General features: G+C 36.7%; 1 protein-coding gene across 8 annotated transcripts in view; it reads left to right on the top strand.

Moving 5' to 3' along the window:
* Positions 1 to 25,466, top strand: part of tex2 (testis expressed 2) — a 69,510-nt gene that overhangs the window by 19,611 nt on the left and 24,433 nt on the right. For 7 of the 8 annotated variants that reach the window (XM_077230614.1, XM_077230609.1, XM_077230612.1 and 4 more), the window contains exon 2: positions 21,110 to 22,634. In XM_077230614.1, the coding sequence (XP_077086729.1) occupies positions 21,135 to 22,634 (1,500 nt within the window). In that variant the 5' untranslated portion in view covers positions 21,110 to 21,134. Of the gene's footprint in view, positions 1 to 18,969; positions 19,102 to 21,109; positions 22,635 to 25,466 lie in introns of those variants that run through there. The other variant, XM_077230610.1, reaches the window with a different exon arrangement.

Genomic DNA, 25,466 nt, shown 5'->3' with positions numbered 1-25,466 from the left:
ATGCATTGTAAGTGTTTTTACCATAAACATGTTTCCCTGTGCATATCACGTAGTAAATGAATCCACAGGCTGGTTTAACTAACTGTTGAGGAGTGTTTAAGCACATTGCACAGCAGGTTAGCATGGGATCACGGTTTGGTTAATTCCTCTTGACCCGTGGACTCATGAGCTTCGTCAGGTCTCTAGACATTTACCCTTAATGAGCTCATTATATAAAGCTCACTATACTTACTGCTGCTCTTTCCCATCCTCAGTTCAAAATTAACAAATATTCGGTGTAATTCAGGTCACATTCTCAAAGCTACGGTGTATTTGCAGTCATAGGATCTAACAAGAATGAAGATGAACAGTATTATTATACATGATTGTAGAATATAGCCAAAATATTGATTTGTAGATATTGTCAAAATACCAAAAAAACAAATTCATGGATTTAATAAAAAATGCACAACTTCACACTGGATCAACAACATTATTTAAAACAGGCACTAGTTTCTTTCTGAATAAACACCCCCGTTCTTATTGTGCATGTTGTTCTAGAGAAAACATGATCGTTTTGTCATTTAATTTTCCCACCTCCACATTCTCCGTCTCTGAAAGAACTTCTGGGACTATAGACACACACAGTTAGTGTATTATGAGCTGTTGCTTACAGACACAATGGCACTGTGTTTTCATGACGTCACACATACTTTCCAAACAACATCTCATGACCTTTGTACTCCATAACAAATGCAGTGAATTATAACAAACCCAGCCCATTTCACCCTAAAATCCACAGATAAAAATAACATGTTTCTTTAACTGTACACATATTTTAGGAGCATTTTCTTCCCTTGTAACATTATTAACTAACTACATTTGCCCTACAACTTATTTTATTTATCAAATGTTGTGTGTAAAGCTTAGGTTCCTGGTCCAGTCCAGACATTGCAGCTGTAGATTTACACTCAATGCAATACAGTAAAAATTAACAATATACAGAGCCCGGCCAAAAAAAAAAAGAGTCTCTGTTTGGATTTAAATAGACAAATACTTGAAAGTCTGTGATTGGATCATTATTGCAGTGATTATTATGTTATAACACACTCTGGAAAACAAACCCAGGCCAAAATCCACAGATAAAAATAACATGTTTCTTTAACTGTACGCATATTTTAGGAGTGTTTTCTTCCCTTGTAACATTATTTTCATGACAAGTAACTACATTCGTCCTAAAACTTATTTTATTATCACTACAGCATTTACAAGCAAATATCGTGTGGAAAGCTCCAGACATCGCAGCTGTACATTATTATACACCAATGCAATACAGTATAAAAATGAACAATATACCCTGCCCAGCCAAAAACAGAGTTACTATGTGATTTTAAATAGACAAATGCTTAAGAGTCTTCGATTGGATCATTATTGCAGAGATGAATTGATGCTCATCTGAGTCCAGATCTTAACCTGGTTGAAAGTCTCTGTGATGTGCTGGAGGAGACTTTACAGAGAACTGGACTCAATACAAGATCTTGACCAAAAGTTGATGGAAATAACATCACAACATTTATTTCCACCAATCTACAACTGCTTCCAAACATATAACAGGTTAGAAACAAAATAATCACTGCAATAATGATCCAATCATAGACTCTTAAGCATTTGCCTATTAAAATCCAAACAGAGACTTTTTTGGGGGCCAGGCAGTGAATAATAACTATACAATATCACAAACAGTAAAAAGAGTAGACGACATGTATGATATGCATCACAACAGTATAGCATAGAAAAGCACAGTTACAGTATACATTGTGGGAGTAGTATTGTAGTGTATTAGTTGTGGTTCAGCAGTCTTATAGCTTTAGGGAAGAAGCTGGTCATAATATGTGACCCTGGACCGCAAAACCAGTCACATGGGCCAATTATTTGAAATTGAAACTTATACATCATCTGAAAGCTGAATACTGTAAATGAGCTTTCCACTGATGTATGGTTTATTTGGATAGGAAATTTTTAGCTGTGATACAAAAAAAAAAAAAAAAATTATAAAAAAATCGAAACATTGAAAGTTGTAATGTTCGCGATTGTGCTGTATCCACTCACAAAAATAAATGTTTGATATATTTACGTTAGGAAATTTATAAAATATCTTCATGAAACTTGATATTTACTTCGATAATTTTGACCCATACAATTTATTGTTGGCTATTGCCACAAATATACCCGTTGTTTTGTGATCCAGGGTCACATTTGTCTGGATGTTTACTTTTGAGTTATTTTTTATTCAAATTATTTAATACAAATTTATTTTGTGAAAATTATTTAAATTTGCATTATTAAAGCCAGTGCAACAAATACTACAAATTATGTATATGGTTTAAATAACATATAATTGTTTTGTCACATTATAATAATCACTTATTTTTCATAAAACTAATGTCACAATTCCAAAATCTGAGACTTAAAATTATTTAATTATTTAATATTATTCTTTGTCATTATATAAAATATTATTTCCAGACAACAAAAATGAGTCGATAAGCTTCCCTGTTTGACGGTGGTAAAGCTGTGAGGCTTCGGTTTTATTGATTGTGAGCTCATTTGCCTTCGTACAGGTACATTTAGCCAAGCGGTCCATTAGTGTTTGGAGATTTGACTATATTGTGTAGTGAGGCTACATTCTTTTCCTCAGACATGCAAATGCAAATGCAAATGGTTTGGTCTAACGTATGGTTTTCTTTTGTTTTATGGAGGTACTTATGAAGGGTGTATTATTTGAATATACACTAACCGGCCACTTTATTAGAGACACCTTCAGTTCAGAGATGCTCTTCTGCTTCAAGGTTTGGTGTTTGGTGTGTGTTCAGAGATGCTCTTCTGCTTCAAGGTTTGGTGTGTTGTGTGTGTTCAGAGATGCTCTTCTGCTTCAAGGTTTGGTGTGTTGTGTGTGTTCAGAGAAGCTCTTCTGCTAGAAGGTTTGGTGTGTTGTGTGTGTTCAGAGAAGCTCTTCTGCTTCAAGGTTTGGTGTGTTGTGTGTGTTCAGAGATGCTCTTCTGCTTCAAGGTTTGGTGTTTGGTGTGTGTTCAGAGATCCTCTTCTGCTTCAAGGTTTGGTGTGTTGTGTGTGTTCAGAGATGCTCTTCTGCTTCAAGGTTTGGTGAGTTGTGTGTGTTCAGAGATGCTCTTCTGCTTCCAGGTTTAGTGTGTTGTGTGTGTTCAGAGATGCTCTTCTGCTTCAAGGTTTGGTGTGTTGTGTGTGTTCAGAGATGCTCTTCTGCTTCAAGGTTTGGTGTGTTGTGTGTGTTCAGAGAAGCTCTTCTGCTTCAAGGTTTGGTGAGTTGTGTGTGTTCAGAGATGCTCTTCTTCTTCCAGGTTTAGTGTGTTGTGTGTGTTCAGAGATGCTCTTCTTCTTCCAGGTTTAGTGTGTTGTGTGTGTTCAGAGATGCTCTTCTGCTTCAAGGTTTGGTGTGTTGTGTGTGTTCAGAGATGCTCTTCTGCTTCCAGGTTTAGTGTGTTGTGTGTGTTCAGAGATGCTCTTCTTCTTCCAGGTTTAGTGTGTTGTGTGTGTTCAGAGATGCTCTTCTTCTTCCAGGTTTAGTGTGTTGTGTGTGTTCAGAGATGCTCTTCTGCTTCAAGGTTTGGTGTGTTGTGTGTGTTCAGAGATGCTCTTCTGCTTCCAGGTTTAGTGTGTTGTGTGTGTTCAGAGATGCTCTTCTGCTTCAAGGTTTGGTGTGTTGTGTGTGTTCAGAGATGCTCTTCTGCTTCCAGGTTTAGTGTGTTGTGTGTGTTCAGAGATGCTCTTCTTCTTCCAGGTTTGGTGTGTTGTGTGTGTTCAGAGATGCTCTTCTGCTTCCAGGTTTAGTGTGTTGTGTGTGTTCAGAGATGCTCTTCTGCTTCCAGGTTTAGTGTGTTGTGTGTGTTCAGAGATGCTCTTCTTCTTCCAGGTTTGGTGTGTTGTGTGTGTTCAGAGAAGCTCTTCTGCTTCAAGGTTTGGTGTGTTGTGTGTGTTCAGAGATGCTCTTCTGCTTCAAGGTTTGGTGTGTTGTGTGTGTTCAGAGATGCTCTTCTGCTTCAAGGTTTGGTGTGTTGTGTGTGTTCAGAGATGCTCTTCTGCTTCAAGGTTTAGTGTGTTGTGTGTGTTCAGAGATGCTCTTCTGCTTCAAGGTTTGGTGAGTTGTGTGTGTTCAGAGATGCTCTTCTTCTTCCAGGTTTAGTGTGTTGTGTGTGTTCAGAGATGCTCTTCTTCTTCCAGGTTTAGTGTGTTGTGTGTGTTCAGAGATGCTCTTCTGCTTCAAGGTTTAGTGTGTTGTGTGTGTTCAGAGATGCTCTTCTTCTTCCAGGTTTGGTGTGTTGTGTGTGTTCAGAGATGCTCTTCTGCTTCAAGGTTTGGTGTGTTGTGTGTGTTCAGAGATGCTCTTTCCTGCTTCAAGGTTTAGTGTGTTGTGTGTGTTCAGAGATGCTCTTCTGCTTCAAGGTTTGGTGTGTTGTGTGTGTTCAGAGAAGCTCTTCTGCTTCAAGGTTTGGTGAGTTGTGTGTGTTCAGAGATGCTCTTCTTCTTCCAGGTTTAGTGTGTTGTGTGTGTTCAGAGATGCTCTTCTTCTTCCAGGTTTAGTGTGTTGTGTGTGTTCAGAGATGCTCTTCTGCTTCAAGGTTTGGTGTGTTGTGTGTGTTCAGAGATGCTCTTCTGCTTCCAGGTTTAGTGTGTTGTGTGTGTTCAGAGATGCTCTTCTGCTTCAAGGTTTGGTGTGTTGTGTGTGTTCAGAGATGCTCTTCTGCTTCCAGGTTTAGTGTGTTGTGTGTGTTCAGAGATGCTCTTCTTCTTCCAGGTTTAGTGTGTTGTGTGTGTTCAGAGATGCTCTTCTTCTTCCAGGTTTAGTGTGTTGTGTGTGTTCAGAGATGCTCTTCTGCTTCAAGGTTTGGTGTGTTGTGTGTGTTCAGAGATGCTCTTCTGCTTCCAGGTTTAGTGTGTTGTGTGTGTTCAGAGATGCTCTTCTTCTTCCAGGTTTGGTGTGTTGTGTGTGTTCAGAGATGCTCTTCTGCTTCCAGGTTTAGTGTGTTGTGTGTGTTCAGAGATGCTCTTCTGCTTCCAGGTTTAGTGTGTTGTGTGTGTTCAGAGATGCTCTTCTTCTTCCAGGTTTGGTGTGTTGTGTGTGTTCAGAGATGCTCTTCTGCTTCAAGGTTTGGTGAGTTGTGTGTGTTCAGAGATGCTCTTCTGCTTCAAGGTTTGGTGTGTTGTGTGTGTTCAGAGATGCTCTTCTGCTTCAAGGTTTGGTGTGTTGTGTGTGTTCAGAGATGCTCTTCTGCTTCAAGGTTTGGTGTGTTGTGTGTGTTCAGAGATGCTCTTCTGCTTCAAGGTTTGGTGTGTTGTGTGTGTTCAGAGATGCTCTTCTTCTTCCAGGTTTGGTGTGTTGTGTGTGTTCAGAGATGCTCTTCTGCTTCAAGGTTTGGTGTGTTGTGTGTGTTCAGAGATGCTCTTTCCTGCTTCAAGGTTTGGTGTGTTGTGTGTGTTCAGAGATGCTCTTCTGCTTCAAGGTTTGGTGAGTTGTGTGTGTTCAGAGATGCTCTTCTGCTTCAAGGTTTGGTGAGTTGTGTGTGTTCAGAGATGCTCTTCTTCTTCCAGGTTTGGTGTGTTGTGTGTGTTCAGAGATGCTCTTCTGCTTCAAGGTTTGGTGTGTTGTGTGTGTTCAGAGATGCTCTTCTGCTTCAAGGTTTGGTGTATTGTGTGTGTTCAGAGATGCTCTTCTGCTTCAAGGTTTGGTGTGTTGTGTGTGTTCAGAGATGCTCTTCTGCTTCAAGGTTTGGTGAGTTGTGTGTGTTCAGAGATGCTCTTCTGCTTCAAGGTTTGGTGTGTTGTGTGTGTTCAGAGATGCTCTTCTGCTTCAAGGTTTGGTGTGTTGTGTGTGTTCAGAGATGCTCTTCTGCTTCAAGGTTTGGTGTGTTGTGTGTGTTCAGAGATGCTCTTCTGCTTCAAGGTTTGGTGTGTTGTGTGTGTTCAGAGATGCTCTTCTTCTTCCAGGTTTGGTGTGTTGTGTGTGTTCAGAGATGCTCTTCTGCTTCAAGGTTTGGTGTGTTGTGTGTGTTCAGAGATGCTCTTTCCTGCTTCAAGGTTTGGTGTGTTGTGTGTGTTCAGAGATGCTCTTCTGCTTCAAGGTTTGGTGAGTTGTGTGTGTTCAGAGATGCTCTTCTGCTTCAAGGTTTGGTGAGTTGTGTGTGTTCAGAGATGCTCTTCTTCTTCCAGGTTTAGTATTTGGTGTGTGTTCAGAGATCCTCTTCTGCTTCCAGGTTTAGTGTGTTGTGTGTGTTCAGAGATGCTCTTCTGCTTCAAGGTTTGGTGTGTTGTGTGTGTTCAGAGATGCTCTTCTGCTTCAAGGTTTGGTGTGTTGTGTGTGTTCAGAGATGCTCTTCTGCTTCAAGGTTTGGTGTGTTGTGTGTGTTCAGAGATCCTCTATTTCTGCTGACCTCAGTATCGAGTGCTTATTTGAGTTACTGTTGCCTCTCTATCCAGTCTGGTCATTCTCCTTTTGACCTCTAACATCAAATAAAGCATTTTTACACACACTCACTGGATACTTTCTCCTTTTTCTGACCTTTCTCTGTAAACTCTAGAGATGGTTGTGTGTGAAAATCCCAGTAGATCAACTTAAAAACTACAGTTTCTGAAATACTCGTCTGGCACCAACAATTATGCCACGTTCAAAGTCACCTAAACCATCTTTCTTCCTCAGTCTGATACTCTTGAACTTCAGCAGATCATCTTGATCATGTCCATATGTCTAAATGCATCGAGCTGCTGCCGTGTGTGTATATTTCTGGCACTGTGCACCAGAGCCGGTGTGTTTTATTACGTCATGTGAGAACCTAAGCAGTGATTGCCCCTTGTCTCTCACTCTGCTTCTTTTTATCTCAGTTTCTGTTCTGCTCAGATTATTCATCTGATTCATATGTTCACACTTCAAATCCACTCACAGCTCTTTAGATCCCTGCATCGTGGGTTTATTCATATTTTGAATGTATATATATTTCATAGCAGCAATTTTACATTCTATGTGGTTACATATTGAAGACAGAATAAATATGAAATGAAAGGTAGAAGCTAAATTCAATATAACTTTGGGATTAAAAAAAATCAACATTACCAAATGCAAAAAATGCAACCCATTCTCACTCACAAGGCATCGCTATATGAACTAGGAACTTTATTGCTTTTTAATGATAAACCTTTAGGGTCAATACACAGATGTGAAGGGCATGGGAATTTTATCATCATGAAATTATTTATTGAGGTATAATTGTATCATTATGGTATATGTTGAAGTAGTTAAACTCAGTTTAAACGGCTACAATAATTATATTTACTTTACATTTCTAAGCACTAACGCGACCCCTAAACCATTTGTCAATATAAAACAATGTGAAACACAAGATATAACAGGCAGATTTAACTATGTACCTCAAAAATTAAAATTTTTTCCATGACTGAGAAGACAAGACAAAACCATCAATATTGACAATCCATCAATAAACATTAACTCTGACTATATCAACATGCAGTATTGTGGATGAAAAAGACTTGACTAAAGTATAGTTTAAATCTTTAAAACTTAAAGGCACAAAATGTAAGATTTTTGTATTGAGATTTTGTTGACTTGTGTACGATATTTGAAGAAAATTGCGATATATACATTTGCTATATTTCTATATATTGTGCAGCCCTAGACAACACTATTTTATCAAGTGGCTAACATGGCATAATCACAAATAGCTTTATTTGTTGCAACAGACAATAATACATCATTTTCTTTGCCATACAATATATTTTAAAACTAATTGCATGCCATTAAGCTAACACAAGTCATCCAGCTTTTATTAATATGATACTATAATATCGATCTAGTTCACTGCATTTAAAAGAAAAAATATAATTTGGGACTATTGGAAATATGAATATTAGGATTATTACTGTTTTAGCTTTTGAGCTTTTTTAAATGTATTTTTTTACCAGTTTTTATAATATACTGTAGAACCTGTTAATTTATACGATAAGATACTAGATGAGCAGATAAGTAAATGATAAATCATGCGTATGAGTCTTGATTGTGCTTATTATAGGTGAAAGTGCAATAATTCTGGTGAAATGTAAAAAAAAAATTGCAAATGACAACAATCATGATCAAGATAACAAAATGAACAATCTTTGATTGTGAAATGTCATTGGCTCTCGTGTGTCTTGTGACCGATTGCATCATTGTTCCTCATGTCATGACAACGTTTGGCTTCAGATGACTTGGAATCAAAGCAACATGAGTTTGTAATACTTTTGTTCTCTTTTCTTGGTCACTTTTTGCAATGAATACCTTTGACTACCTGTTACATGTTTTATATTTTTGAGAAGTGGTTACTAGATTTAGGTTTAGGGGCGTGTGGTTATGTGCTCGAAAGTATCTTTGAAAGTAAAAAATCTGGTAACACTTTACAATAAGGTTCATTAGTTAACATTAGTTAATGTATTAACATGAACTAACTATGAGCAATACATTTGTTACTGTATTTGTTAATCTTTTTTAATGTTAGTTAATAAAAATCAAGCTGTTCATTGTTAGTTCATGTTAGTTCTCAGTGCATTATCTAATGTTGACAAGATTTCAATCAAGTATTAGCAAATGCTTAAATGAACATTAACAAAGATTAATAAATCCTGTATAGTCTAAGTGAAGTTCGTTATTAGTTCATGTTAACTAATGTAGTTAACTAATGTTAACTAATGAAACCTTATTGTAAAGTGTTACCAAAAATATATATAGGCTAATAATCATTTCTACTTTTACAAATGCATACAACGTATTGACACTTATGGCAAGCAATTGAAAGCAATCGAGTTCCTATTAGTGTCTTAATAGAGAGATATAACAATAGTCACTATGATTTGGGAGTAAGAATGGGTTGAAAAAATGTCATGGTGTTTGTTTGTTGACAAATTTTTATTTACAATAATATCTTAGCAACGCAAGTGTTTTGACCAGGAAGTGCATTTGACTCTTTCGAGGACTTTTCACAGATTTACTTCAGACCGTGTGTGTGACTGGCAAGATGACATTTAGCTGGGCTTGTTCTGCGGTTGCTAGGCTGGTGGTCGTTAGCATCTCCTCGCTAATCTCAGTCTAGCTGTTGCATGATACATCAGCGTCTCCTTTACTCTGAGCAATGAGCATCACAGGTCTTATTCATTCACTTTCTGCAGTCCTCTTTCTCTAACTGAACCCAGTCTTGGATCTGAATTGTGAGTACTGAACATATCTAGCTCATGTGTTTCTTTAGCCATTATAAGATTCAGTTTCTGTTAGTACAAATAAAATATACAGTTATTTTTCAAGCATTGATGGGGAAAGTCACTGCAGTTACACCTTTGATCTACATTTAAATTTTTTGTCATTTGTAATGTGAAATAATTGTTTAGCCATCTGGATTATAAAAGGACTGAATTTTTTATGTAGTGTCTTTGTTTCCACGTGTTCTTGAAAAAGTTTTCTAAAATAGCTAAGTTCTCCTTTACTCTGTTTCAAGTGAGAATGCTATATTATCAACCGTTGGTTTACAGCCCACGTTAAAGCACCCTTCTTTCTAGTACTTGCTTTCGTTTAGCTTTCAGTATCTCTTCTGTTATTTAGGGCCAGATTCACAAAAATCTTCTCAATAAATCAGTAAAGAAATTCCTTAAGATATATTCTTATAAGTTTGTAAGAATGTTCCTAAGAGCAGTGAAAAATGCTTAGATAGTTCAGCTGAAGAACAGCTGATTGTTTGGCGGTTCTTGGCAAAGACTCGCTTATCAACTGAATGAAAAACACATGACTGTCATTTTACAATGCCTGCAGATTGCCTTAATAATTGTTAATCACGACACACCTTTCTCAAGTGTGTGCGCGTGTGTGTGTGTGTGTGTGTGTGCGTGTGTGTGTGTGTGTGTGTGTGTGTTTTCACTGCTAGATTGAACTGTGTATACGTGCACTCACATGTGCTGAATGCTGCCAAAAAAAGATGTCATAATTATGGATGCACCAATATGAAAGTTTAGGCCGATACCGATAACCGATAATTCTTTATATTTGAAAGCCGATAATCGATATATTGGCCGATAAATCTAAATCCGAATTTTTAATTATTTTTGAGAGCCTGATTACAAAAACAAAAGTCTCACCATTAAAATCCATGTCCCAACTACACAATTTTAATGATCTTCTCATTATAATTTTATGTAGTCAATATCCCACATGCACATGTTGCACTTTACTGTATTTTCCTTTTCGAAGTGATTCCAATTATATATTAAGCAATTCAAAACCATCATGGTGAATGATGGTTGGGATTGTTCAGCAAATAGCCTAGTCATGTCACGCATAATCATATCCGATCATTGTTTACATTTTCTATCACTGCTGACATCCCATGTAATAGTGACACATTAAATGTAGGATACATACATATTATTACTATTGATTTGCATAATGTGACCAATGTTATGTAGTAATGTTTAGTATTTGAAACATACCTATAAATTCATTAAACGTTTTACCTTTGGTTATTTAAGACAAGTTGGAGGGCATCCTAACTTGTTAGAGGTTATTTACTATGATTTTTATAGGGATGCACTGATATGGATTTTTTGGCCGATAACTGGTATTTCTTTATATTTTAAAGCCGATAAACCCAAATCCAAATTTTTATATAATTATTGTGAGCCTGATTACAAAATGTCTAATCATGTTCCTATCTCACAATTATAATGATGTTCTCATTATACTTTAATGTAGCTTATATACGACAGATTTGCGCTGCACATGTTGCACTGAACCTATATTTTCTATTTATTGTTTGAAGTGATTTCAATCATATTTCAAGCAATTCATAACCATCATGTTGAACATGAGCAACTGAAGTGTCTCAGCTGAAGGAAATAATACATTATTTTTCAAATTTTCTTATTGGGCCGATAACGTTAACAATAAACAATAAAAATGAATATATATAGATAGGCTAGATAGTAGATACCAATATAATAGCCAATGTATCGTGCATCCCTATTTTTAAGAACATTCTTTTCATGAACTAAAAGATTTTCTTTTAGAAATCTTATCTTTAAAACAATCTCAACTTTCTTAAGAAATGTTTTTGGGAGTATTCTTAACTTCAACTTAAGAAGAAAACAACAGTTAAGAAGAATGTGATTGGTCTGTCTTCCAGCAGTCAGGTGTGTGATTTGAGCTCTTGTCTTCTCCATTTTGAAGATTGCTTTCCTAATCCCTCGCTCTTTCATCCTGAAAACACACCAACAGAAAGGTCTGGGAGTTGATGGTTAAAAGCTGGTTGATGGCTTTTAGCACAGAAACATTTAGCACAGTCTGACCAATAAGACCACAGTCTATGCGTTCTGAACATCTACTTGATCTGAGTCTTTTAGGATCAAGCCTCGACTCTTCATTTTGTTCTAGTTGGATAGCGCTAAGTGGTATTTGGTGGTTAAGTCCATCCATCCATGCATTCTCCAAAGGGCTTGTCCTATGTAGAGATCCTGGAGCCTATCCCATGATTTCGGGCCTCAAAGGCCTGTTCACACTAAGAACGATAACTTTAACAATAAAAATACAGTTCTAAAAATCGTTCTTAATGTAAAAGAATATCGGAGTTCACACCACAAATATAAAACGATAATGGCACAGAGGAAAAATATCATTGAAATCACTTTCAGAGTGATTTTATTTCCCAGTTGATAAATATTGACAGCCGATAAATATCAGAATCTATCCTGTTTTAAAAAGTTTGAGCATTTAAAGTGGGAGGCGACAAAACTACAGTGTGTTTATAGTATTGGTGTTACATTGTGTGTCTGAATGAATAGGCTTGGACTTGGTGCAGGAAACCCAAAGAACAGGACAAAAGTGACACCAGAATAAACATATTCATGACTTTGAAGCTGAAAACACTTATTATTTTAGATGAATATTCTTGCACTCTGTCACTGTCTAGATATATTTAAAATAATGTACGCCACTTTTTACTGGTAACAAGAAATTTGTCATTATCAGGACGCACAAATACCCCCTCCCCATTGCATTATTATACATTATATTCAACATTATAAAGGCTATAGTGGTTTAATGTAGTACTGACACCAAAACTCTGAAAACTGGAATTTGTTCCTCAGACAGTAAGTTTTATTTTGGGTGAACCATACACGATACAGATTGTCACTATCCACTATACATATTGTTGCATTTTTGTATTGCAATATATATTGCTACACCCCTAGTTTTTACCCCTCTTCACTCTCAGTTTACCACACATCGTTTCATTTCCTTTCATGCCTGGGTTTCTTCCTGTCAGCATTGGCATGTTGGCGTGACATCCGATGGGATGGCGACTGTGTGTCGGCAGCTTAAGCCTTTGGTTCTGGAGAAACGGTGCGCTCTTTATTACCTGTGATTGCTCCGTCTGTGTCTTATACTGAAGTGTTGTTGTCATTTCCTGAGCAGGTGTGCTTTGCGTGGGCTCAAGCAAAGTCAAACTCAAAAAAAAAAACATGTTCAAGGGAAATGAGTGAGTGATAAGCAGGGAATATTGAAATCAGTATCGGTGAAGCACCTGTGTTTCATGACAGCCGAATGAGCTTATTTCAATTGTTTGTTATTATTCATTGTCACTGTATTTACCAATTTACTGTACTATTTCAGTGTTGCATATTGAATTTTATTGTGAATTAATAAATATCATTATTAACCACTTCGATCGATGATGCTAAATAAATGCTTAAGTAAATGCTAAAGTCTTAAAGAAATAGTTCACCCAAAAATGAAAATGATCCCATAATTTACTCATCCTCCATCCATCCTAGGTATATATGACTTTCTACTTTCAGCCGAACACAATCGGAGTTATATTAAATAATGTCCTGGCTCTTCCAAGCTTTATTATTGCATTGGATAATAGTGCTCGAGTTTTTGAAGCTCCAAAAAGTGCATCCATCCATCATAAAAGTAATCCATTCGACTCCAGCGGGTTAATAAAGGCCTTCTGAAGTGAATCTGGGAAGAGGCAGCACATTATTTAATTTAATCTGATTGTGTTCGGCAACTTCGGCTGAAAGAAGAAAGTCATATACACCTAGGATGGCTTGAGGGTACATATTATGGGATTATTTTCATTTTTGGGTGAGGCCTTAAGGCCTTAAAACCAGCCATTTATATTGCAGTTAGTAAGTGTTTAATTAAATTAGTACATTTTAATCTTAAGAAATGCTTCTCTTATCTCTAGAGCTTCACTTATTCAGCCTTCAGCCCCTCTTCTGTTCTGTGGCATCTTGCCTATTGTGTGTTGTATTCACATCTTGAATGAACAGCGTGTGTTCTGTATCCCTTGTATCTATTTTTGATCTACTCTGTTGTCTTTTCACAAACACACCCTGTGGCCTGTGGGTTGAACAAGGTCATCTCCCACTGTCCTGCAACCTGTTCTTCACTACATTAGTGCTTCCTGACAGCTCCATTAGACAGTCTCAGGAACCCCTCACACACACACACACACACACACACACACACACACACACACACACACACACACACACACACACACACACACACACACACACACACACACACCGCAGCCGTTGGAAGCACCCATGAGACCCCTCATGATCTACATGCCTCTGTAATTTCATCTATTACGACATCTTGTCCTGAATAGTGTGTAGATAATGCTGACTTACAATATCTTTAATTTAATGGCAAAGAAAAATGCATAAAGATTCTGAGAATAACAGAAAATATTGATAGATAAGAAGTGAAATGTTATCATTGGGATGCTTGGGGAAGCTCTAGAGTAAACTTGACCTTCAGTCTCCAAGTTCCGGTCAGATTTTTCTTGGTTTTTCATGGTTGCTGGCAGTGTTTCAGGAGGGCAGTAGCCCACATGAAAGCTGAAACCTCAGTGTCTGTTGCCACCAAGTCTCACTGCGGGTCTTTTGCAGTCGCTCGAGGGTTTTTCTAAACCTGTCTTCTCATAAATCTGGTTGCAGCCGTTGATAGCTTCCTTTCTCTGCCCCGTCCAGGTAGTGTAACCACTGTTCCTTTATCTTTGAACTCTAGGAACATTTACTGCCTTCGCTATCTTTTTGCATCCTGTTCCTTGTTTGTGAAGGGCAATGATATCTTCTCTTAACTTTATGGGCCATTTTTTTGACCTAGCCATATTTCTAACATGCAGTCAAATGTGACACTCAACAAATCTATTCAGTTCAGGTGTTTCATGTGTGTGTGTTCTAGGTCAAGCACACCTGGTGCAACTAATGAAGCCATTGATTAGTGAGACACAACCTGTTTTGCAGATGTGTGCTGTTGTGAGGGATTTCTATTCAGGGGGTTGAATCATTTTGAGACTGCAGAAGTCATTTAAAGTTGCATTTTCAGTTGAATTTGGGGAAACCACTTGAAACATTTGTTGTTTTGGGCTATTTCAATTACTTTTGTTTGATTTGTTCATTACAAACAGCCAAAAGTCTGTACATTTTGCCAATAAACCTGATTTGCAATGTGGGTTGAATAATTTAGATTACAAATGTATGTAGCAGCCACTCAAATCACCATCCAATGAAATCATGATAGTTGTGTTGAAGTTCAGCCCTACATTATTTCCTTGCTGAAGATCTTGTTTCACTTAGAAAGGCATCATGGCTTTATCACGGAGGTGAAATGGATTGAGAATGCTGTATCATGTTGACTTTAAGAGCATAAATCAGTGTGATGGGTTTGTGGGCAGAAAGTCTTCGCTGGAGGGTTTTTTTCTTTTCTTTTTTTCAGTGCTGAGGTTTATAGACGAGATCCAATTAAGAGCCTTTCTCTTTTCTTTTGGAATAGAAACTTCTCTCATCTTTCATTTAGGGATATATATCAGCATCAACTGATTTATGTCCAATTTTAATGTTATCATTGTTGGCCGATAAATAATGTTATTATTTCCTTCAGCTGAGACACTTTAGATTAAATAAACACCACAATGGCTCAGTGAGAGACGTTCTTCTCATCATGTCAGTGTTTATAACCTAACAGATCGGCACAGGAGTCGGGACGCTCACATTAATCGAATGCGAGTGCTGAACTTATGCCAGTACTGCAAATCAGCACTGTAATGCTGATGTAGACCTCTCTCTCTCTCTCTCTCTCTCTCTCTCTCTCTCTCTCTCTCTCTCTCTCTCTCTCTCTCTCTCTCTCTCTCTCTCTCTCTCTCTCTCTCTCTCTCTCTCTCTCTCTCTCTCTCTCTCTCTCTCTCTCTCTCCTGTTTCATTCTTACATTTATGTCAAGCACGTGAATCAGACAATTCCCTCAAATTCCCTGTTCTTTTAAAAAGTGCCTTGCAGAAATATTATTTGTTTTCAACAAAATGTTGCATTTTTGTTTGCTGTATGTTTATTTTATGAGAACTTGCCATATGCAGTGCGTAGCATAAGTGAACACACCCATGCTAAAGTGAATAAAAAGAGGAATAAAAAATCATCTTTTGGAAATTGATCTTAATGCCTTAATCAAAAAAAATTAGGAAAAATCCAACTTTTAAGGACACCAATTTTCTTTGTGAATGAATAATGTATTTTAAATAAATAAATGTTCTTCCTTAAAATACAGATTGCATAAGTCAGGAAACCCCTATGTTAAATTCCCATAGAGGCAGCAGATTTTTATTTTTAAAGGCCAGTTATTTCATGGATCCAGGATAATATGCATCCTGATAAAGTTCCCATGGCCTTTGGAGTTAAAATATCCCACATCATCACATTCCCTTCACCATACCTAGAGATCGGCATGGGGAACTTTCCATAAGATCATCTTTCAATGCAAATCACACCAGCTATTAGGCTAACTGAAATAACACCATGCCGATCTCTAGGTATGATGAAGGGTGTGTGAAGATTTGGGGATATTTTAATTTATGTATTTGTCCATTATGTTGTCGCCATTTTGTTTTTGTCAATCGTAGGGGTGTAACGATACCCTCATGTCATAATTCGATACATATCACGATACTGAACTCACGATACGATATTTCGCGATACTCCAAGACATGGTAAAAGGTTAAAAAAAATTCTGTTGATTAAAATGCTAAATTTTATATCACTTTGTGTGTGTAAATGAATAAGTTTGGACTTGTGAGCACTGTGGATGCAGTTGAGCACTCAGTCCGTTGAAGAAAACACATTTGATATGAAGTCTCTTCTCTTTGCTGTCCTTGTTTTAGTACTTCACTGCTTTGATCAGCTTTAAACTCAGCATCTCTTACTTTTCATTGCTTTTTCAGAAATCTTCAAACGATTCACTCCCTTCAAAGACTGCCTCTATTATAAATCTGATGAGTTTTAGTCCGCTCAGAGAGATCATTTATATTATATGTAGGAAAATAGCTCAAATTGCCAAGTATAATTAGTGGAAATATGTGATGATTAATTAAGTGGTTTCTTAGATGTTGGGAGATCGACTCAATAATTTTTGAAGCATTTCTAATATGCGGCCAAGCGTGACATTGAGACGTGCTTATATTAGTGTGTTTTGTTTTAGAAGCTGCATTAGCTTTCTTTAATATTCATTAATATTCACACATTCTCCCACAAAGGACAAGCTGCAGTCCTGTGGGAAAACTGTTTGTGTTTTCCCACAGGAAAACACAAACACTTCTGTTGACTTAACAAACACATTTATCTTCTTCTCCTGGGGGAGAGAATAGAAACGCAGAGTTTGTCCAAGACATTATGCCACAAATTGTATTTAAATCATTTATTTCCATCAACTTTTGGTCAAGATCTTGTATTGTAAAGTCTCCTCCAGCTCATCACAACCAGTTTAAGATCTGGACTCAGATGAGCATCAATTCATGTGTGAAAATGATTCTTCATGATCCTCACAACAATTCGTTCACAGTTTGAGTCTGACGAATTTTGACTTTGTCATCCGGAAATATGATCATGATGTTTTTCCTACATGTGTGTTTCAGAAATGAAAAGCTACACACTCCATCAGTGAGGCTTTGAAGAACTGCTGCCAAACATATAACATGCTAGAAACATAATAATCTCTGCAATAATGATCCAATCACAGACTATTCAGCATTTGTCTATTTAAATCCAAACAGCAACTCTTTTTATTTTTTTATTGTTTGTCTGGGCGTATAAATGGGCAATATCACAATATCATCATGTGATCAACCAGTGTAAGTACACTGTAAATAAAAAAGTTGCTGCCTTAAATCTTTAAGTACAATCAACTTGGATTTTTAAGTAATTTCAACTTAAATTACATTAAACTGACTTAAAAATGAGTTGAATCTTGCATAGATCATAAAAAAGGTTATAAATTGCTTAACTTATTTTGACGAGTTAAAGCAACGTAAAAACTCAACTTATTGATCATATTATTTTTTACAGTGTAGGTAATCCAGGAACTTTTTGTACTGTACTGCGAATTCGAACATATACTTCTTTTGACTGTTTTTCGCCTACTAGGGAAATATGTGATATTGAATGCAGCCAGACTGACAGGCTGTCTAGAACGAGAATGAGAAACCCAGGTGAAAAGTGTTGTTCGAATATCAGCATTCTTGAAAGACCCTCTCGTCAATCAAATCTGAAACACAAGATATCACGGAAATGTGTTTCGGTCTCATGAAAGAGTGGTGAACGACTAGATAGACGCCTCATGTCGAGGACAGCAATAGATAGTAAAACTGTTGACCTGCCATGCATCTAAAATTATGACATGCACTATAAAATAAATAAATCCAATAAAAATAAATAAATAATAATACTTACTGTCTCTGTGATCGCTTTCTGTATATAATTTAATCAGAAACCATGTGCATCTGACTGTGAACTCAAGTCGATTGCTTGCTTATGCTGATGCTTATACAGAAAAAAAACATTTTGAGATAAAACGCTGACTACAATTATGACAGTATGCACAGATTATGCTCTTTCACTGCTAATTTGTAAAACTTTTGTTGTTGTTTTTGGACTATGCAAACCCGAATAAGTTGGCAAAACTCAAAAAGTTTAAGTAAGCAGAACTGGCAGATTTTTATTTTGTATACATTTTAATTGTTCTTAACTTGAAATGTTTGAGTACACTAATTCATACATTTTACCTAAAATGTCATGTAATCTTAATGTGAACACTTGTATTAGTATACACTTGGCTAGCTTTAACAAACTAGTTTGCTAACATACAAATTTTTTAACATGTTAACAATAGTATGTTATACAGTAGCACTTGCAGCAATATAATGTCTTTATTTGCTCTCAGATCAAGCTCATGCACCACTCGTCATCATGATGGTAACTATCCTAAAACCAACATTAACAGAAATTCTTCTACATTAGCATAACAAAACATTAATCATTACTAAATCACCCACTTAACATTAATTTTGCACACAAAAAAAAACATGATATTACACTTAATTTTAGCATTTACTCTCCCTTTCGAGTGTCATCGGCAAAGCATGCTGGGAAATAGACATCCGAGCCGTTTCAGTTAAACTTAAGTTCGTCTAAATTAAAAGAAATAATTTCATGAAACTCAAATCAATGAAAACAGTTCAGTTTACTTAAAATATATCCATTCTGTGACCTTGAAAGAAAAAGAAAGTACTCATAAAAGTTCATTTGACTGAACTAATCAGTTTAATTTAAGTTTTTACTACTCAAACCAGTTCATTATTTTGAGCGTTAGGGTTTACCTGAAACGTTCAGTATGCTTGTATAGACTAATGACGTCTAATATGTGAAAAGAACAAGGAACGTTTTATTTCTCAATCCAAGACTCATTTAACTGGTTTTAGATGGGCAGTGCTAGTGAGTTGTCACGTTTGTTTATGTCTTTTATTATGGCATGTCTTTTAGTTTGAAGTGTTTTGCTGTTGATAGATCAGTCTTGTTCATTGTTTCCTGTCCCTCATCTTCCCCATTCCTGTCTTGATTGTGTTCAGGTGTTCCTTGTTTGCATCATTAGTTCTGGTGCTCATTCATAGCCCACATGTTTCTTTTGACTGGTGTGTTGCTTTGGGTTTATTTAACCCTCTTCTTTGGTGAGTCTCTTTGTTTTAGGATTTGTCAAAATTTAATATATGTGAAGTCTATGCTTTGGTCTGTTGATTGTTGCTTTTGTATTTAAAAATAATACAATTCTAATAAAACTTGAGTTGTCAACTCTAAGTCCCCTGAAAGTGATATTGTTACTGGCTGAAACTGGTTAAGCTGGTATTGTAAACTAGTATGACCTGTAAGGCCTGATGGGTGTCCATCTGAAGTTTCAAACCCTTACATTGTACTGACATCCAGCAATAGTTTTAATTGGTCATCTATTGGGATAGTTCACCCAAAAGTCAAAATTCTCTCATTGAATGTTCACGTTTATGACTTTCTTCAGATGAAAACATGCAAAAAATAAAATAAAATAAATAAATAAATAAATAAAACAAATCTCTGCGAAACTTTGATTTTGTTTTCCAAACTTTGATTACATTTCGGTTTAATTGGTAAAAGCAAGTGCAACAAACACAATGTTAGAGATCTTTTATGTTATTATGAGTAAAATATTCTTCCCCAAACTAGGAATTTAATAAGAAACTCTGTGCTGAACTGGCTTGGCTGGTTAAAGCTGTTTTTTTTTTTTTTTTCACTATGGGTGATGAGCATATTTGATGAGTGATAAGGTATTTTCAACATTTACTGTACAGGGTTAGTCTGTGATTTTGTTGTCGTTTGAATCCAGAATGTCAGTGTTTTTCTCCCTCCATCCGCGTAATAATCCCCGGCCGAATTACCTTTTGTTTTCTGACAAACACCAAGATCATGTGGTGATATAACTGCCGTCCCAATCCACATCTCTGAGTTTACAAGAAGAGATCACTTCAAAATTCACTGTTTAAATCCTGTTTGATCACTGCCGAGCACCGCACGTATGATAACTGATGAGCTTCACATAATTTGCATGCATTTTAAAGATGTATACTTTTACTCTATTTTTATTAATTGTCCAAAAAACACACAAGAACAATACAGATACAGGTCAGGACAACGTTTTCCCACCCCAACATATACAAAAACTTAACAAAAATAAAATTGAATTGATAAATAACTAAAGTAAATAAGTAAAAATAGATAACATATGTTCAATTATTTGGATGTACAATTTTATTATTGAAATGCTGGAAAGTATTCACACAAACAATATTTCATCACCGCTCCACCTCAGCGAACAAAAAGGGTGAAAGAGAAAAAAGCACGTAAACATTTGAAATGGGCCATTATTGTGACAGCAATATATGTGATACATATATGATTTTAAAATATGTAGGCTATTACGCACAATAAGAAATGCACCAAGCAGCTTTGTTTACCTTTGTTTGTTTTTATCATGTAAATAAGAGGCTGCATTAACTTGTTTTTGCTAATTTCCATATTTTTAAAATGACATCTATTTGAGATACAATGCAAGAATATAAGAACCATTTTGAATATACGTACGTGCGTCTAGCTTCTTATTTTAAAAAATGAGAATTAAATAATAAATAGAACATTATTTTCCGATTATTAAATTAAATACTAATTCATTCGTATTAGTCCAAGCATATGACATTTTATTTACAGCAGACAATCATGCCACTTCCCGGATTGGTAGGATCACAAAACTCGCTCCTCCACCATCAATAAATCTCCATCTGAATGCATAAGTTTATCACCAAGATGCAAATGTATTTGTACAGTTGTCCACATGAGAAATGATTACCGTCCGAATAGGGCTTAAAGCTGTTGCTGTGGCTGAAATCAGTTGTAGTTCTTGTGTTTCTCTTTCCTTAAGTGATTTTGCTTGTTAATAGCAGGTGTTCATCACTAATGCTCAATCTTCAAATTTATTTGTACAGACGTCCACATGAGAAACAATAACCGTCCGAATAGGGCTTATGAGTGTAAAAATGTTCAGGGAAATTAATGGGAAGCACTGAGCTGAACTGTATGTTTGTTTTCAGTATGAATAATAAGACGATATGAAGAGTGTGTTACATTGAAGCGTTCTCTTCTCTGTGTCCACAGGCTGTGAGCTCTTTTGAGTGGTGCCATGACCAGTCAGGGTGATGACCATGAAGACAGACTAAACCCCCACACATCTTCATCTTCAGCTCGGCCCTCAGCAGCCCGTAAGCTGCAGGTCCAGCGCTCACTCTCCAAGGACACCATCACCATACACTTCTCAGCCAAAGGACATGAGGAAGAGGAGGAGGAAGAGGACCTTTACAGGCTCGCGGCTTCCCCGTCAGGCCTTGAAACCGAAGAACAGGGCGTAGTCACGGCTCAGGAGGCCAGCGAGGACCTTCTCTCTGAAGGATTGGGAGTGGACTTGGTTACAGGACTGGCTTCGCAAACACACAGTTCAGCGTTGGCGATCACACACCCCTCCGTTAGCTTAGGTTCAGCGTCCTCTTCTAGTCTTATTAGCTTCTCATGGCCTTCTGAACAAAGGTCGAGTGCACCGGTGCCTACCACGCATTCGGTTTCATCCACTTCATCCCCAGCTAAAGCTTCTGCTTTACCTTCGAAGCCGTTCCTAAGCCTAGTCAAGTCTGTTTCCACTGATGTGGAGGCACCCACTGTTGCCCCCCAATCGATAAGACACCGACATTTAATGAAAAGCTTTGTTAAGTCTTTATCCACGGACACTGCTAGACCCGAACATGAGTCTTCCTCAACTCATCGCTCACAGGATTCACGCCTCAATCTGCACCTTTTCAAACCGTTCACCCAAACTCGTGTTCCCGCGGTCACTGGCGACTCCAAAACCGCTCCTTCATCCCCGTTAACCTCTCCTGACAGCCGCTCCTTCTTTAAAGTTCAAGAGGTGGAGGCACGAATCGAAGACACGAAGCGCCGTCTATCCGAGGTCATGTACGAGCCTCTTCAGCTTCTCAGCAAGATAATCGGCGAGGAAACCGGTAGCACGACCGCGGGAGTCTCTTATCGCTCCAGAAACCTTTCGTCCAGCGCATCTGAACTCTCAAATTTGTCCGCTCTCAACGGCCACTCGGAAAGCAACAACAACTACTGCATTAAAGAAGAGGAAGATGTGGACGGGGAAAGTCCTCTCGAGGGGGCGAGTGTTGACTTGCCTCTTCACAGGTCGCCATCTCTCGGATTAAACCGGTGTGTCATGTCAAATCTTGCTCGTCAGGAAGATGAAGAGTTCTGTGAGCTCTACCCTGAAGAATTCGAGCTCTGCAATGAGTTAGATGGGGAAGAACCTCACTCATCTCAAGCCCGACGAGGGAGCAGCGAGGAACCGACTGAAGGAGGTGAGGAGGACGAGGAGGAAGACGAGCCTCCAGGAGTTCCCCACAACAGATTGATTCTTCTGATAGCGATGGTTTACGGTTACTTTGTGCTGCCGCTGCCGGCCTATGTGTGTTGGGTGTTGACGGGAGTGGTGGCGGGGTTCATGCTGGCGATTCTGATGGTGTGGTTGTCTGCGAGGCGAAAGCCTTCGTGGGGTCGTAACAGCAACTGGAACAGAAGAGAGAACTGGAACCGGGTTCCTCTGGATATCATCGAACCTGCCATACACAAGGTGAGGCCCATCAAAGATCATTCTGTTGCAGTGATCAAGGATACAGTTTGAAGTCAAGTTCACAATCATTTAAAAATTATTCATAAGACCTCAAAATATCATTCTCACACGGGCAAACTTTTTTTTTTAAAACGGGCAACTTTAATTTTCAAGTAGCCTATGTCCCGTTTTAGGAAAGTATTGTATAATATAATAAGTTATAAAATATAAGTTAATTTGCTAACACACTGGCGATCAAAAGTTTGAAATAATTAAGCCTTTTTAAATGTTTTTGAAAGTTATTTGATCAAAAATACAGTAAAAAACACATATTAAGAAATATATTTACAAAATTTTAAAAAGCTATTTTCTATGTGAATATATTATAAACTGTAATTTATTCCTGTGATGTAAAGCTGAATTTTCAGCATCATTACTCGGTAAGATTTTTAAAAACAGTAATATTGTGAAATATTATTAAAATGTAAAAACTGTTTTTATAATCTAATTTATTCTTGTTTTAGATTAATTTTTAGCATCATTACTCCAGTCTTCAGTGTCACATGATCCTTCAGAAATCATTCTAATGTAATGATTTGCTGCTTAATACACATTTCTGACTATTATCAATGTTGAAAATATTCAAGATTCTTTGAATAGAGAGCTTAAAAGAACAGCATTTATTTGAAATAGAATCTTTTGCAACATTAAACGTTGCAACATGTCTTTACTGTGACTTTTGAACGTTAGTGTTTAACGTTACAAAAGCTTTCTATTTCAGATAAATGCTGTTCTTTTGAACTTTATATTCATCAAATAGTCCTGAGAATTTTTTTTACACAACTGTTTTCAACATTGCTGATAATAATAATAAATGTTTCTTGATCATCAGATCATCATATTATACTGATTTCTGAAGGATCATGTGACACTGAAGAATTTTTGCATCACAGGAATAAATTACATTTTTAAAAATATATTCAAATAGAAAAGTTATTTTACATTTTAATAATATTGCACAATATTCAATATACTGTTTTTTTCTTCTTGTATTTTTTAATAAAATAAATGCAGCCTTGGTGAGCATAAGAAACTTCTTTCGAAAAATCTTACCGATCGAAAACGTTTGACCGGCAGTGTCCCTAGCAGGTTGCCAATATTTTTGTTAATTCCCTATGCATTTCACGTGTTCTTAATGAGGTATTTGTTCATACCAATTAATAAGTGCCTCTACAAATGCTAATTTAACCAAAAAAAATGCATAATAATAGCAATGAAAACAAAAAGAATATTTAGTTTACTATCTATATTAGTCCCTAATACCCACGAGGAATTCAAGTTGCTTGCTGTTTTTTAGCTTACACAGTTACTTTGTGTAGCCTGTTGTGAACCGGCCGTGTATTTCCACAGTCTTCCAACACTTCTATGTGTTGGTTTATTTAAATATAATTTAGATGTAAAGACACAGTGTTATCTGTATAGGGATGCGCGATATATCGGCCACCATATCGGTATCGGGCGATATCGGTTCATTTTTAATGTTATTGTTATCGGCCCGATAAGAAAATCTGTCTGATATATTAAAGCCGATAAATAATGTATTATTTCCTTCAGCTTAGACACTTCAGATGCGCTTCAGATGTTCAACATGATGGTTTTGGTTTCATATCGGCGTAATGAGAACATCATTATAATTGTGTGTTTGAGACATGGATTTAATGGTGAGACACTTGTTTTTGTAATCAGGCTCTCAGAAGTTACATAAATTTAGATTTATGGGCTAATATATTGGTTATCGGATATCATATATAAAGAATTATCGGTATCGGGCAAAATTTTCATAATATGCCTAGTTATCAGATTACTCAAGACTGCATCCATTCTGTCTCATAATTTATTTATGATTTTTTTTTTTTTGCTTATATAAAAACAATAGTATACTTGTGGTTTGGTTTCCCTTTTATGTTCAGAATTTGGACAAAAATTATTCCCTGAACAAATGAAATATCACAATATTAGGTGGATTTGAGAGAGCCTAATGGTCCTTTCAGACCAAGAATGATAACTATAACCATAAACTCTAAGACTCGAGAATAAAGACAACTATAGGGATAATGGCACAGAGGAATGATGTCATGGGATTAGTTTCAGGCAGAGCTGGAAAGAAGACTGACTTTTTGTATCCAAGTAAAAGTACTACTGCCAGTAGAAGTGCTAAAAAATAGAGGAGTTTGCTGAATGACTATCTAAATATTTACATTACAATTGACTTCAGTTCAACTAAAAACTGGCATATGAAGAAACTTTCATTAGAAAACTGTCATTAAAAAATAACTACCTAATGTTTACCATAACAGATATGCATTGAAACAACACTTTTTATATCTTGAAAAGGCATTAACTCAGTACTTGACATTTAAAGGACACCTTTGCAGATTTTCAGACAGCGTTGTATTGTTGCGATGTCTGTATTATTAGCTAATCCAGTGGACTTTAGACAGCCATAAAAAGTTTTGTATCTTGCGTCATCCAGTGGACTTTAGACGACTTTTGCATAAATAGACTGGGATTCCTGGATGGAAGTCAAGACACCTTTATTTATATAGCGCTTTTTACAATACAGATCGTTTCAAAGCAGCTTTACAGAGATAACAGGGAAATAATGCAACAAAGTTTGTTTCTAGAAGAAAATAGCGTCACAGTCCAGCTTAAGAAAACCATGATGTCATCGTCCAGCTCAGTTCTCATATAATGGTGTCAATGCAGGACATCAATAATATTGCTGAATGTTATTGTAGTATCATGGGGAAAGAGAACACATTGTTAGTTTACTCATATTAACATTGTAATCAT

Source organism: Siphateles boraxobius, unplaced genomic scaffold (assembly GCF_051911475.1).
Source record: "Siphateles boraxobius isolate OS27281-9 unplaced genomic scaffold, OSU_SipBor_1 15, whole genome shotgun sequence".
In the NCBI taxonomy this organism is placed as follows: Eukaryota; Metazoa; Chordata; class Actinopteri; order Cypriniformes; family Leuciscidae; genus Siphateles; species Siphateles boraxobius.
Note: the sequence above shows the minus strand (reverse complement) of the source record. Positions and strands in the feature narration are given on the sequence as shown.